The sequence below is a fragment of the Nomascus leucogenys genome, chromosome 8 (genome assembly GCF_006542625.1).
Source record: "Nomascus leucogenys isolate Asia chromosome 8, Asia_NLE_v1, whole genome shotgun sequence".
NCBI lineage: Eukaryota > Metazoa > Chordata > Mammalia > Primates > Hylobatidae > Nomascus > Nomascus leucogenys.
In genome coordinates this window covers 92,384,213-92,400,111 of record NC_044388.1, presented here as the reverse complement: position 1 = coordinate 92,400,111, position 15,899 = coordinate 92,384,213, and the positions used below count along the sequence as shown (strand labels likewise).

At 45.8% G+C, this 15,899-nt stretch overlaps 1 protein-coding gene across 1 annotated transcript in view; it reads right to left on the bottom strand.

Annotated features, from left to right (window-relative positions):
- PAPPA (pappalysin 1) overlaps positions 1–15,899 on the bottom strand; it is a 247,286-nt gene that overhangs the window by 28,672 nt on the left and 202,715 nt on the right. The window contains exons 18-19 of the mRNA XM_003264052.4: positions 9,928–10,075; positions 4,910–5,019 (exon numbers count right to left, since the gene is read on the bottom strand). Of these exons, the coding sequence (XP_003264100.2) occupies positions 4,910–5,019; positions 9,928–10,075 (258 nt within the window). The remainder of the gene's footprint in view (positions 1–4,909; positions 5,020–9,927; positions 10,076–15,899) is intronic.

The window sequence follows — 15,899 nt, the reverse complement described above, 5'->3', positions numbered from 1 at the left end:
GATTTCTGGGAACTGCTATGAGTGAATCATATCAGTTATTATTATTATTAATTATTTGCTTTTTGTTATCAACCACTGAGTTTCTGGCTTCTTTCCAGGGTAAGCTTTTTAAAAGCCGAGGCATTTCCCACTCATATTCCTAGTGTTTGAAGAGTATCTGCTTGGAGGTGCATACTCAATGTTTATTGAATAAGTAAATGAACAAATGGACAATCAAATGAACGAATGTATAAGCATGTCCATAAATGAATGAAAAAAAATCAGTAGATTCTGGCTGCATCTCTTTGTCTATGGGCTTCCCCTCCAGTGCACTTAGTTCTCCATCTCTAGGTCAGTTAGACTGGACTTAACAGTCACTCAGAACCATTCGACCTCTGACCTTTAGATACTCGGCAGGGCTTTCCACAAAGCTACCTTCTTTTCACAAATGGATTTTGCATTTTCTGTCTGCACGTGTTGCATATTTTTAAAAGACACGTATGAGGGTTGCCCTTTCAGGATGGAATGCAGTGCAATTAGCTAGCTAATTCTGTCACAGTCGTTATGTGAATTGGGCAATGACAACCTCTTTGAACCTCAGCTTCTTCATCTGTAACGTGATAATCCTTACCTCACTGGGGAGTGATGAAGACAAAATGAAATGGCATATATAGAATTGCCTAGCAAACCATGTCTACATATTAGAGATAGTCAATAAATGGCAATTTACCTCTCCTTTCCTTAAGTCATTCCCTCCCTCTCTTTCTGCCTCCCATTTTTTTTTCAGAAGCTATTATAAAAGCCAAGGTCTCAGCACCTAAAGGAATTATAAGGTTCTGAGGATAGGGAGATGCACTTTCTATTGTGAAACACTCTCAGCATCCCTGGGCAAGGGACGAAGTGTGAGCAAATTGGATCTATTTCTTAGGAACTGATGGGAGACAGGCTGCCACCCCAGAATTCTAGATCTCCAGACTGGAATAGTCTATCTCATCCAAAGGTTGCAAGCCAACAGCTTCCAGGCTACACAAACCACAGAAATGTTTGGTTTGGCATACAAGTGTTTTAAAAAAGTGAAAATTAGTTGCCAAAATTTTAAAAAAAGAGATTTCACATTTTAAGAACTCCAGATTTCTTGTACCCAAGAAAAAATGAAAAATGTGGCCACAGGAGGCCCACATTTCCACATTGCTGCACTTGGCTAATGCTGTCCCCCTTTAGAAGCAGAAAAACAACGACTGTGTTTTCCATAGTTTGCCATAGTCCCCACCATTCCCTGCAGTCTCTCTAGCATTGAACCTGAGGGGCATTTCCACCTATCATTGAGTTTGTATCATTTTGTTTATTAGATTAGAGGAAGAGTTCTCTGTACCTCTAATCACTTTCAAAAGTGCATGTACAGGGAAGGGGACTGAGAAAAAGAAGGCTTAGGACACAGAAAAGAAGGTACATTGTGTTTCTCTTTATAGAAGTTGAAAACACACTTCTTATGAAAATGGCTCATGATTTCTAATTATATGAAGTTTACGAATAAGCAAAACCAATTCATAGTGATAGGGACCAAGTCTACAAATAAATTTACAAATAAGCAAAACCAATCCATAGTGATAGAGAACAAAACAGTGGTTACCTTGGTGCTGGAGAAATTGCCTGGCCTGGGGAGGGAGGACTCCCTGATGATTTGGACAGGCCCACATCCTAATATGAGTAGTGGTCTCGTGAGTGTACACAAAACAATTTATAATGCCTTACACTTAAGATAAAGAAGTAAGTTATAGCTCAATAAAAAAGAAGGAGGCTGAGGCAGAAGGATCACCTGAGGACAGGAGTTCAAAACCAGCCTGGGCAACACAGTGAGCCCTCATCTCCACTAAAAAAAAATAAAAATAAAAAATTGAAAAAAAGAAAAATAGAAAAGAACTTCAACAGTATCTGTAAAGTTTTTATTTATTAAGTTGGGTAGTATATGTATCGGTGTTATATTTTTCTGCAAGTCTTTCTTTCCAAAATATTTACAGTAAATACTACTACTACTAATATGCCTCAGTGTTTATTTTTAATTATTATTATTATTTGAGACGGAGTCTCACTCTGTTGCCCAGGCTGGAATGCAGTGGCATAATCTCAGCTCATTGAAACCTCCGCCTCCCGGGTTCAAGCAATTCTCCTGTCTCAGCTTCCCGAGTAACTGGGATTACAGGTGTGCGCCACCATGCTCGGCTAATTTTTGTATTTTTAGTAGAGACGGGGTTTCACCATCTTGGCCAGGCTGGTCTCGAACTCCTGACCTCAGGTGATTCACCTGCCTTGGCCTCACAAAGTGCTGGGATTACAGGCGTGAGCCACTGCACCCGGCTGCCTCAGTATTTAATATACAAAAGAGTATGTTTGGCCTGCTTCACTCATTTCTCCACCTGCCTGGTTCAGGTGGCATTTCAGTTTGTGACTCCTGAGTGAAGCCCAGCTCTCACTTCACAACTGGGTAAACTGTGGCCTAGAGAAGTGACAGGATTTGCTCCAGGACATACAGCAGGAAGGCACCAGAGCTTACACTAGAACCTTGGTCATCTGACTCAGCAATCATAAATATTTAGCAAGTACCTGCTGTGTGCTAGGCACCGAGGGAGGTACTATGGTAACTAATATGACCATGGTCCTGCCTTCACAAAGCTCGCTGTCCTGGTGTCCTCATCATGACCTGTGATCTCAATGTTGACATTCCACTCAACTAAGTAGTCATCTTTCTCTTCATTCACGTCAATATATGCAAAGGACTTAAAATAGAGTCTGTCTTGGCTAAGTGTCAGTGGTGGACCACAGCTGGCTTGCATAGGCTCGCAAGAGCCAACAGTGCCTGGATCTTCCCAACTTTGTGCTCAGTGACAGCAACCTGGAAACCTTGAAGTCTGCCACGGTAGGAATATTTATATCTCAGAAATTGGGAAATGCTACAAATCAGAGTCTAATGTTTGTGGAGAGCCAGTTGTTAACTATTTGCCAGCACATCCCTGGTAAGCCATCAGTAAATGTATTGCCTTAATTACTCTACATTTCATAGAGGCTGCAGGGATAGCTGAAGTAAACTATCAGACTGGCCTGGGTCTCTCTTCAACTTCTCGTAGGCAAGTGGCTTCCACATCTGAGATTCCATTACTTCCACTGGAAGCAGGAAGAGACTAATACCCACCTGATAGGGACATATGTGTGTGGTTGTGCGTGTGTGGTAGGGGGTGGAGGTGGAAATAAAGGATAGGAAGTGCCTGACCCAGTGCCCGATCACAGCAAGTGCCCAATAAATGCCAGTTCTTGCCTCTCACTCTCTTACCCCGGGGATAAAAGTGGCAGCAGCTGGAGCAGAGCCTCACCCCCAGCTATCTAAATTGCACTGGTGCTCACAGGCAGACCCTCAGAAAGCAGAGGAGCTATCCAGGGCCTCCTCTGGCCTGGAAATGCCGGCACCAGCAGCTCTATTTCTGTAGCTCTCACCGCACAAGGGGCAAGGGTGCAGCAGAGGCCAGCTTTTCTGCCTTATTCCTGGAAATCATCAATCTCTGCCCTTCGCCCTCCTCCCTTTTTCTACCACATTTTTTTCCTCCTGGATAATGAGGCCTCCAGAGACCAGTGGAGGTCTGAACCTCGTTATGGTTCTCTCGGTAGGCCAGCATCAATAAAGGCAGACAGACCAGGGAACTGGGTGGGGGATGGGGCAGGCAGGCAGCGGGTGGGCAATGGTGGGGAGGGGGGGCAGCTTGCAGGCTTTCAAATCCCTGGATTTATTTCACAGTGAATTATAACTGAACTCTTTAGTGCCCAGGGCTCACAGAGGGAAGGGTGGGAATTTGCCCAGGGGGTAGGAAAAAGGTCTTAAGTGGGAGGCTGGGCCAGGCCAAGAAGATCTCTGATACTGGGGTGAGAGGGAGGTCTCCTGTGTCTGTTCTGTGTGTGAGTCAAACTCACCTGCTTTCGGGTATGTGGGAGTTAGGGTGGGAAAAGGAAGGAGAGCTGGTAGTATTGGAAGAGCTGCCAATCACAAGTCCAGCTTGTCGTTCCAATTTTGTGCTGCTTGTGTGGACCAGCTGCCTTCCTCTATAGGCCTCAGTTTCCCTATCTGTACAATGAGGAGCCTGTCCTTGATTATCTCTAGCTGCCTTGAGATTCTGACATGTGGGCTTCCTGCATGCCTGGGTATATGAGCATATCAGGGTGCACTGGGGCATTCAGGGGAATCTGTGCAGGAATTCTGGTTCAGGAATGGTGGAGGAAACAGATGAAAGAGCTTGAGGTTTGGGAAATAGGGCTGTCTTATGGATATGCAGAGAGTCAGAGGCAGAGAGAGAGAGAGAAACAGAGGGGATGATGCAAAGGAGAGTGTGGGAGGGAGGAAGACAGAACAAGAGGAAAGGTATATCAGAAGAGGGAGGAAAGAAAAACAGAGTGGAAAAACAGAGATAGGAAAAAAATTAGAGAGAGTAAGATGGAGACAGAAAAAGAGAGCAAAAGAGAAAGAGGAAGCAGAAAGGAGGGGAGTAGCATGCCGGGGCGCACAGAGGAGTGGAGGAGGTCTGGCCAGGTCTATACACCCGGAGTGCTGAGTAAGCCCTGGCAATCGTGCCCTCAGTGCATTTGAGAAACAGTACACCCAGTATCGGGTTCTGCCCAGCTATCCAGAGTGTGATCTACAGCAGGCAGGCAGGCAGGCAGGCAGCAGCTCCCTGGGCTCCATGGTCTCTCAGCACCCCAGGCAGTAGGCTGGTGGAGAGACACAGAGCTGAACCTCGCCCACCCCGCAACCCCGGCCTCCTTCTTTCGGTTTCTCCAGGGTGAAGAGCCAGTGCCCACAGACACATAAGGCCTGGGACATAGCAAGTGCCCAACAATATCATTTCCCTCCCCCTTAGCTGCAGGTGGGTAGATGTCCCTGGTCACTCACCTCCACCCGTGTGGGGTTCAGCCAGTGGGGGATGTCACGCACGGTCACGTTCATTGGCAGGATGATGGACTCGCTGTTGTGGTCCAGGCACGAGGTGGCACACTCTGACCCTGAGGGAAGCACAGCATGAGGCAGCAGCTCAGGCCCCAGACCCTTGACATCTGCAAACTGCCCTCCTGCAGAGTGGGCCCTCCCACTCCCTGGTCCCCACTGGACTCAGCTACCCAACCTGAAGGCAGTGGGAAGGAGAAGGCAAGCCAGGCAGGGCCACCTCTGGTCTCCCTGACTCCATTCACATGCCTCCCATCTGGCTGGTTCCTGCTGCCACCCTCACTGGCTCTGACCCTAGTTTGATCAAGCTCCTCCTCTGCTCAAACACCTTTCCAAGGCTCCCCACATCCAGAACAAAATACGGCCCCCTTTGCTGGGCACTCAATGCCTCCTGCGGTCTGGTCAATCTCCTCTCTCACTAACCACCTTCACTCTTTGGTTGGTTCAACCGGACTGAACTCCACTTGGTTTTCATCGGAGTCCCACAGTTCTCATCTTCTGTGCTTCTTCTCTTGTTCATCCCATCTCCTGAAATGTCTCCCAATCTGCCTTCCCATAACCGAATTCTATCCATTATTCAAGGGCCAGTTCAATTCTTCTAAGAAGTTTGCCCTGATTTCCACAACTGAGAGACAGTACTCTATCATCAGATGTGCTTGATTCATCTCGGAGTTTAACCCAGTGTCTGACACCCAGGGAGAGCTCAGTGAGCACTGGCCGAGTGAATGATGAGCATATAAATGCAATACCAGCTTCTCTTTCCCCAGGGTTTCATCCCTGTCTTTCCCTGTACCTTAAAGACCCTTCCCACTCCAACGAGTACATTTTTAATGATCTTACAGACCTCAATCCCATGCCACTTGCTCAGAGAAGACCTTCATGGTTTCCTGACAAGCCAAGCCCCTCCTAGGTGCCCATGACAGAATTGTCACATGACCATTTCCTGTTTGCTTGGTGAGTGTGATATCAATAGCTCTCTTCCCTGCTGGACTGTAACTCTATAGGGCCAGCACTACCCATACTCCCCATTCTATGTCCAGAGCTTGGCACTATGCATGGCAGATTATAGGCACTCAATAAGTATTTGTAAAATGAGTGTAAGAGACAGTGAGTGAATAAGTACATCAATGGATCAGGAAATTAGTGAACTAATGGATAAATGAATGGCATGATGACTGACTGATGAATATGCATTTAGGTATCTTATGAAGGAAGAAGTAAGTAAATAAATGGATAAGTGAATGAGTAAGTTATGGATTAAATGGATAAAGGAATAAAAAAAATCGGGTAATGAGTCAAAGAAGGGGTAAATGACTAACAGAGATAGGGCTACTACATAGAAGCCCTTGGTCCAGGAACTTTTGGGTGAAGACAGTTGACTTCCAGGCTGTGGGTTGGCAAGTTGACTGTAATTCAGCTCATTCATTCTCTACCCTGACCTCACACATCCTGAGGTCATCTGAAAAATCAAGCCTAGTCCATGGAAAGTACTCAGTACCCCAAAGAGGCATTTATTCATGTGGGCAAAGAAACAACCTGTCAGAATCTGACTAGGCCTGAAAGAGGCCATTTCTCTGTCTTAGTTTCAAAACCACCCTCCAAACACTAGGACCAAGTCCACTCTTTTCTTTAAATATCCTATTCTATTAGCTATTTTAAAGTCCCCCCTTCCAAATATACATATGTACGTATTAGCTATTTTAGAGGCCCCCTTCCAAATATACATATGTACATGACACCCGTTTCACAGGCTGAAGAGCCAAAAGGCACAAAGCTCAGGGCACAAAGCTGGTGAGAAGAGAGCCACATCTCTAATTCCAGGCCCCACAATCGATACAGTGCAGCCACACGGAGAGAGGAGAGAAGGAGGCAGCCATCGAAACAGGAGAGATGGTGAGAGGCCAGAGGAGAGACAAGAAATGGGGACAACACAAACAGACAAAAACGATGAGTGATGAAAATAAGGAGCAAAAATCCCTAAGCAGTCAGAGAAACTGCTTATGGAGTGTGCTTTATCATGAGACCAGTTCTAAAGGAGTTTTTAGGGAGCAAAGATGAGACAAGGCTGTGATAATAAAATTCTTTTGAAAAAGAAAATGCAGCCTCTGAGAAATAGACAAAGGCTATCTTATCCCAAGAGAGGAAAAAAAAAAAAAAAAAAAAAAAACGGTGGTCAAAACAGGAGACACTTGCTGTCCTATGCAGTGGTCATGTCTTAATTTCTCTTTCTCCACGTCTCCCCCAGGCTCCCCTCCCCCACGCCAGCTCTGGGGCTTTAAGACCAGGCTGCTGTGTTGTGATATATGAGCCGTAATTGGCATCCTTACAGAGTGGTGATCTCACCAGGCCCCCGCGTCTCCTTCCTGGGAGGCACGGGGACGATGGCAGCCCTGGTGGCAGCAGCAGCAACTTTCTGAGGGCTCATAACTGCCACAGAAGCCTCCCCAGGTGGCCTGGGGGAGGCACGCAGCGGGAGCTGGTCTGGGTGATTCCAGAATGTGCCCTCCAGCCCCCAAGCCCGACACATATCTCACCCCTGCTTATAAGGCCAGTGATCAAATCCCTCTCCTTGGCAAAGTGGATCTCCCCAGGGAAGGGCTCAGCCTGGGAGGTGGAAGTCAGGGGCATTTGGTGGAAAGCGAGGATACAGCTGGGGCTGAGGCGTGGATGAGCAAAAACTGCTCTCCTGCCTTGCTTCTCACTCTCACCCTCAGTCTTCCTGTCTCCCTATGTGGCTTTTTCTCTCTGCTCTCCTCCAGTGTCCGTATGCACTCATCATCTGCCCTGGATTATCATATTCATAAGATGGACATCTGGGTGCCAGCCGTGGGGACTTGGGGTACAGGAAAGGGGAGTTAATTCAGGTTGCAATATCATATAGATTTCTTTCCCTTTCTGCTTTGACCATGAAAACACTCAGTGTGTAAAGAAATATCACCCTCCCACCCCTTCCCCTCTTTCTCCACTGTTCTGATGGAGAAGACAGCCAGGTATTGTACTCAATTGCATACAGTTGAGACATGTGAATAAAATGTGTAAACGCATCTATGAGATTTGTTTGCCTTTTCTGCATCTTTCTGTGTGTCTGATATGTTTTGGGACATAAAATGTGTTTGTGTTTGTTGAAGTATGAGATTTGTATGTACTGCATGTGAGTGCAGTGTATAGGTTTATGTGCTACCTGTGTGTGTATGTGTTTGTGTGAGGCATTTGTGTGGTATTTGGCTGCTGTGTAGGTGTTAGGCATGAGCTTACTATATGATGAATGTGTTTGGGGCTGTTTGGTTATGAAGCATTTCAGCATGTGGCATGCATTTATGTATGCACGTGTGAATGTATTTGAATGTGTCAGTGGGTATAGATATGCAGCAAATTTGTTTCTGTAGGTTTTCCCTAAAGGTCACTTAATTAGGCTTTTTCTCACAGAGCCACTCAATGCCAGTTAAGAGTATGAAAGAATATTCACTTGCATATTCTGATTGAGCTGGAGGTTGGGAACCCATCACAGACATACTTGTTCAGGACCACGCACACCTATCAGGAATGATGGAAAGGACAAAGTGTTGGCCTTGGGATGGTGCAGCCCAGGCTGCTCACCATGGCAATACTTGTTGCCCAACCTTCTAGAATGCCTGTATTAGCAGGTCCTATAAGATCCCATCTCTCTGCAACCCTCCTGGTCAGCACCTCATGAATTGGTGGCTGTATAAGATCTTAAAGTACCTTCCAAACCATCAGCGAGAGCAGTCATGTACTTTGGTGTTTTCTGACCCATGCAGGAGCCGGTGTCCTGGGCTAAACACAAGAGTGCTGATTCCCACTGTAAGTTACAGTGAAGAACTTCTGCTATCTGAGGGCATGTGTTTTCGTCTTCAAAAAAGGATGGACAGTCCCCATGAACCTTCCCTCTCCAACCACACAGGCCTTGCTTGTGGACATGCAGTGATAACTCTCTGTTTGCTGGATGAAGATCATGTTGGCTCTCTGCACATTCAGATAACCTTCTACACCAGACACCCCTGGTGATTGCTCCATAAATCATACTGGCCAGGAGAAAGGACGTTCAATTCCCTAGGCTTTTCATCATGGCCAATTAGGGAATCAGCCCAAAAGGTCAGCATCACTGCCCTTAAATGAGGTCACACTCCATGCACTCTGAGTACCCCAGAAAGCTGTGGTGCTGGTGATTAACGCATCTGTCCAGACACCTGGTTTCAACAAGGCAAATCCCTGGCATACAAGCCCAGCTTGTCTCTTGTCACTGTGTGTATTTCTCGAGCTGGCCTGTCACCATACAAAGAGTATTTTGAAAATGCAGTTTATGCTCATCTTGGATGCAGCTGAGATGCCACGGAAAGAAGTCAGACTTTGGAATAGATGGGTCTCAGGATTTGGGAGCATGTTCCATTATCCCCTCAAGTTTTGATTCCCTCATCTATTAAAGGTTATTGCGAGGATAAGATATAATGCCTTTCAAGTGCTTGATGAAGGGCCTGAACTATATCAGGTACTCATGAATGTTTAGTGTGATGCAAATTTTAAGATTAATAATAAAAGCAGCTGCACCAGACTGCTGTTGCTTCCCTAAATGTGATGTGTGCTTTCATAACTCCTGCTCCTCAGTCAGAGTTTCTTCTGCCTGCAATAGCACTTCTTCCCTGACAAGCTTTTTCAAATCCCCATGTAAGCATCCCTCCCTTTGGGAGTCTTCTGTGTCCTCCCCAGGCACCTGACAGCTTTTCTGTGTTCTGGCGTTAACTGTGCACACTCACCCACCATTGTGTCACCATATCCCTGTCCCTGACTCTCTTTCTGGGAGGACATGGTCTACACTCATTCATCTCTCTTTCTGTAGTGCCTACGCACGAACTCATGTGACCAGGGTGTTCAATGACCCACCCAGGCATTAGCCCTGCATTGCTGGAAGGAATTGCCCCTCCTACTGCTCCCCTCTCTGGCCATCATACCTATGGCATAGCCATCAGGGCACTGCAGTTTGAGGTTGCTGTTGAGCTGGTTTGGGACCGAGCACTGGCCTTGCATCTCCTGGCAGACATGGAAGGAGCCGCTCCAGGTGCCATCTTTCCGGCAATGAATGACGTTGCTCCCAAGTCCCTGAACAACAGAGAAACAGAGTCAGGACCAAGAGAGACACCAGCCCCAATTGAATAAGCTATTCGGAATAAAACAGAAAATAATTTTTCATCTCTCCAGAGCTCTGAAGTGTTCCAAAACAATTTCTTAACAATGGTTGAAACTCAACCACCCTGAAAGAGAAGTATTGTTAGTGTCTCCATTTTACATATGGGGAAACTGAGGACTCAGACCAGGAAGAAACTTGTTCAAGGCTTTCCAGAATGCCAAACTCCCACGTCCGAGCTTAGTAGTCTTTCAGAAATTTCAATCAGAGCCAATTATAGTTTTGATTTGTGTGTGGGAGATTTTTTTTAAATTGAGAGGGTAGGAGCCCATCAGCTCCTTGACTGACACAGAGAGTAGCAGCATAGGTTAAGGAGGAGCACTAAAGTTTGCTTCCTCTTAAATAGTGAGAAAGTATCCTATGTCAGGGCTCTGTCATAAATAATAATCTGGGTCTGGCTGAGAAGTTTTTCTTCCAAGACATTTCTTTTCCTTTTCTTATCTTCCCTTTCTTTCATTCCATTCCATTCTATTCCATTTCATTCCATTCCAACAATAATGGCATGAAGAGGGTGATATGGGGATACTTATATATCTGTGCTTTCCTCCCAATTCTTTAAAATAGGGAATTATAGTTTCTCAATCTTCTGCAAAGCATTAGGCAAATGCAGCTTGAAGACATAATCCCTTCTTGAAGTCCCCTTCCAACCTCCGAATTTCAGAAAGCTAATTCAAGTAAGATTCATTAGTGTCCAATCTGTGCCCCGCTCTGTGGGGTGCAGAAGTGAAGAGAGCCAGTGCCTGCCTCTGCAATCTAGTGGGAATGGCAATCATGTGATCCACCAGCCATGCCAGTGTGACTGTGTTCAGTGAGGCAGGGTAAATATCACACCAGTGCTGTGAGTACACAAGGAAGAGTAACTGGTTATGAGGGGACAATCAGGGAAGGCCTATTAGAGGAGATGATATATGGAAAAGGGTTTTCAAGGATGCGTGGAATTGCAGGCAGAAAAGGAACAGAAGATATTCCTGGAAGATGGAAGGGCGTGTGCAAATGATGAAAAATACAGTGTGTGCTGGAGAGCCTGTTGTGGTTGTAATTCTATGACTCAAGGCATGAAGCAGGGGAAGATGAGCTGGTAACACAGATAAAGCGTGGAGCCTTAAATGCCAACTTAAGTAGTTTAGACTTTACCGAAAAGAAATGGAGAATCACAGGTGGTTTCTGTGCAGGGGGCCCATATTCTGAAGGATCTAAGAACAAGCTATATATTCTCTACCCCTTTCAGGCTTATAATAAGATGAGAAACTTGACATGAGGCCAGAGGAGCTGGCTGTGCTCCACCAATGCAAAAGTTTATGCAATGGCTTCCTGTGACCTTCAGCTTCCATGCAAACTCCTGTGCTGGCTCCAGAGCCCTCCCAGCCTTAATTCTGCCTAATTCTCCAGTTTCTTGCTCTCCAGAGCACCACCACCAACCTTGAACTTCAGTTTAAATTGCCTGCATTTGTGAAGGCATCGTATGCTGTGCTTTCATGCTCACTGCTCCTTCCATCTGCTATTGTTTCCTACCCACCCTTGTCTACCTTGCAAACACCTTATCTGGTACAACCCATCCTGCTCTCCTGCCATCTCAATTCTGCATGGGGCCCTACCTGAATGTCTCTGACAGGACATTACCTATTTGTTTATCATCTGTTTTGCAACCAGACAATGAGCTCCTCAAGGCCCAGGCTGGTGCCCTAGTCAACCTTGTAACCTCAGGCTCTTCCACAATGCCTAACAGGTCCAGGCCACTCAGTGCATTCATTCATCACTTAATAGATATTTCTGTTCATTCAAGAATTGTTTGTTTACCAAAAGATGGGGTGAATTGGTGGAGAGTGATAGAATGTATTTCTTTAAGAAATAATAAATGAACACACAGATGAGGAAATAAATGCACAAGTGAGTAAATGAAGAAATGAATGAATGAGGGAATAAATTATGAATGAATGTATGAGAAAATGAATGAACTCCTTAAAAGAACTGATGTAGGCTGAGGCTCCCCATGTGAGAAAACAGCTACAGAGAGACAGGATTCGGAAGAGAAAGGGGCCCCTTTCCAGGCCTCTCCTGTGCTGGCAGAAGGAGGGTGCAATTGCAATGGAAACCTCTCTGGCCTTGGGAGAAGGGTGGCCCATCCTGAGCATGCAGCTGCAAGGCGGCTTGCAGAGTTCACTCCCAGAGGTTCTGTAGGGGCTCATGGCAAACTTATGCAGCTTCATGTGTCTTCAAAGAGCCCAGACTCTCCCTCTCAGAGCCCCAGGCTCTAGGCCCCATGATTCTCCTGGGCCCTCTGGGGAGTAGGAAATTGACCCCAATTTCCTGGAGCCTTGGCCTGGGCCTGTGATGCATTTGGCTTCCAGCCCCTGAAGGGCTGCAGACCTCAGCACTACTTGGGCCAGGGCTGGCTGGAGAGCTTGGTTTGTAACAGAGAATGTATTAGAAGTAGCCAGAGTCTGCTCATGGAGTTTCACACTGGGGAGGCCCCACTGTGAATGAAAGGTGGGAGCATAAAGCACTGGTTTTGTTACCATTGGTTTATCTCTCTCCTGCCCAGTTCATCTGGCACTTTGTGTTGCGAAATTTGCTTTTAAAAATATATAGCATCCTTTTGCTAAGACACCTTAGCCTTCAGAACAAGGCATACTGGTAGGTTGGCACTTCAGGGCTTCTACAATGGTATCCAGATGACATTTCTAGCTCCATCTCTTGCTATGTACGTATCCTTCCTTCTAGACAAGTGAATCACTTTGTTTCTCCTGTAAACTTTTCTTGCTTTCCCACCTCCACATCTTTGCCCTTGCTGTGCCCTCTGCACAGCAAGCAGACTTTCTGGAGCCTCTTTGGATTTTTAAATCCTTCTTTAAGACTAGATGCTAGTGTATTCAGAAATTGCCTACCACCTGGTGCAGAACTTCATAGTCGATTATTGCTAGTTTGACCAGAGAAGATCTGGCATCATTGAAGTTCCAACCTGGGAAGACCAGAGGTTACTTTCTCTGGGTGTTGTCAGGGAACTGACTGGGTATGTTTGACTCCAAATGTACAATTCTTCATGCCAAGGTGAAATCTCTTATAAGAGGGCTGAACATCTCTCAGCAAAACAGTTGGCCACTCTGTGCTTGTGCATCTGTTTTCACAAGAGCATATTGAGCTCTAACTCCCCTGCTGCTTTAGCTACACAGATCCACAGAGAGCTGAAGGCATATAATAATATTATCAAACACCTATAACATGCCCAGTGCTTTAAAAATCACTTGAACAATACAGTAGAGTAGAAATTATATTATTTTTGCAGACTTGGAAACTGACTGTTAGAAAGCGAAAAAGCAAGTTTTCAAATGATGCTAGTGTCATGGTTAGGAGCCTGGGTGTAAGTCAAACTGCCTGAATTCAAATGCAAGCTTGGCAACTTCCCAGCTGGGTAGATTTGGGGACGTTCTTTAACTTCTCTATGCCTCAAGTTCCCTGACTGCTAAATGGGCATGGAGTCTACTACCTGAGAGAGTGATCATGAGGATCATGTGAGTCCAATTATATAAAGCATTTAAACCTAACACACATACTGAGCTCTGTAATTGTCAGATGAGGTTCTTACTCACTTTGCTGTACTGTCTCTAAGAGAAGTTCAGAATCAACCCAACCAACAGTACATTTTAGAAATGACAGCAGCCAGAAAGCAGAGGCAATGTGCCCAAGTCACAAAGGTTGCCAATGTCAGAACCATGTCTCTTGACTCTAAGCTGTTGTACCCTAGTGGGATGAAGGAAAAGAAGAGAAGAGGAAGGAAGAGGGAGAAGCAGTAGACTTCTTCTCCTTAGAAGACATGAAAACAAACAAAATAATAGCAAGAAGAAATGTAGTGGCATCTGGGCAAAACAAAACCAGGCAGCGAGTGCAGGAGCTAGATGGCTAAGCTTTGGAGGCATGCTGACTTAATAACAAGAGTGTCAGTTCCACCATGTCTGGTTGTATACGACAGGGCAAACCAGTTTACACCAGCTTCCCCATCGTAAAATGGGGCAGTAATGCCAGATGCCATGGGGCTTAAATGAAGCAATCAGTCTAACGTGCTCATCTCAGTGACTGGCATGTAGTAAGTGCTCATTATACTTCAACTGCTGTGAATCATTTGTCTCTGTTCCCAGTCAATGCCCTCACATGCATTTTGTGTCCTCCAAGGTAGGTAAAGGGGTGACATGTTGCCCCACGAGGGAGGATGAGAGGAAAGTGTGAATTGCAAAGTGACGTAGTTTAAGACCTGGCTCTGCTTGTATGATTCAGGGTAAGTCTCTTTCCCTTTCTGGGCTTTAGGTCTCCCATCAGTAAAACAAGCGAGCTACAGTGGGGGTCTCTGAGGTCCTGCCTAGCTCTAACATCACATGGGTCTGTGACTCTTCTGAATTCCTCTAGGACATCCTGGGTGCTTGGCCAAACATTTAACAACCTGGAAATGAAAACCTAGCTGAGGCACTGCACATATGTGAGCTGTACCTCATCCACGGCAGGGCTCACAAATGGAGAGTGCAGCTTTACACCCCTTGTGGCAGAAAGGCTTTCACAGCCACCTTCCGTGATCTGTGCAATGAGCTGGGTGTGTTGTAGATTCCACTGCACCCTTTCTCTCTTGCTCCTGCTGAGTTGCTGAAATCCATCATTAGGTGCATCACTTTGCCCACAAAGCACCTCTAGCTTTTGTCCTCCCCTGCTGATGCATCTTCCAAAGACCCCGTCCCCATCCCAAGACTGGCCACTCCCTGAATCACCTATAAAGCCCCCACAGGCCTATGTTATCTCATCAACCAGCTAAGGGCCATCTGAGCTGGATTAAATCCTGAGATGAGTAGCTCCTCACCCCCTGGGGATAAAATCTCTGCCCTTCGCTACTGGTCTGGCCTGAAAATGTTTGGGAGCAGTGGAAAGAGCAGAGCTAGAGTCAGAAAGAACATCACCTGCTCTCTTGTCACCATGGGCAAGAACTTACCCTCCCTGGGCCTTCTTTCTGCATCTGTAAAATGGGGATTTTGTTTCTTTTCCAACTGTATGTTGTGAGCTGTCAAAACAGAGCAAGTCTGCAGCAGCAGCTTGGCACACATTTGACTCAAAAACAAAGACAAAGAAAGCTGTTATTATTAAGGTTCTCTGTCTTGGTTTAAAGAGACGAGAATATCATAAGTGCTAGAGCTGGACTATCTGATATGGTAGCCACTGTATAAGTATGGCTATTTACCTTCAACTTTGAATTACTTTAACTTAAATAAAAGTTTTTTGTTGCTCATTCACTGCCACCATGTTTCAAGTGCTCCACAGCTACATGCGGCTAGTGGTCATCATTTGCCTGGCACAGATATGGAACATTTTTATCACAGCAGAAAGTTCTACTGGAAAGCACTGGTCTACAGGAACTAGAGGACTATTTATTCTACAGGTTTATTTGAGCAAGGGACTAGGTTTGACTAAAGCTCATGCTGGTCTCTCTGCTCCACACCCTGGCCTCATGCAGGATGGGTGCCTCCTTCTCAGTTTTTTTTTTTTTTTTTTGCTGTATTTTACTTTAAGTACTGGGATACATGTGCAGAATGTGCAGGTTTGTTACATGGGTATACAGGTGCCATGGTGGTTTGCTGCACCTATCAAACTGTCATCTAGGTTTTAAGCCAAAAAGAGACCATATAGCCAAGACAATCCTAAGCAAAAAGAACACAGCTGGAGGCATTCCGCTACCTGACTTAAAACTACACTACAAGGCTACAG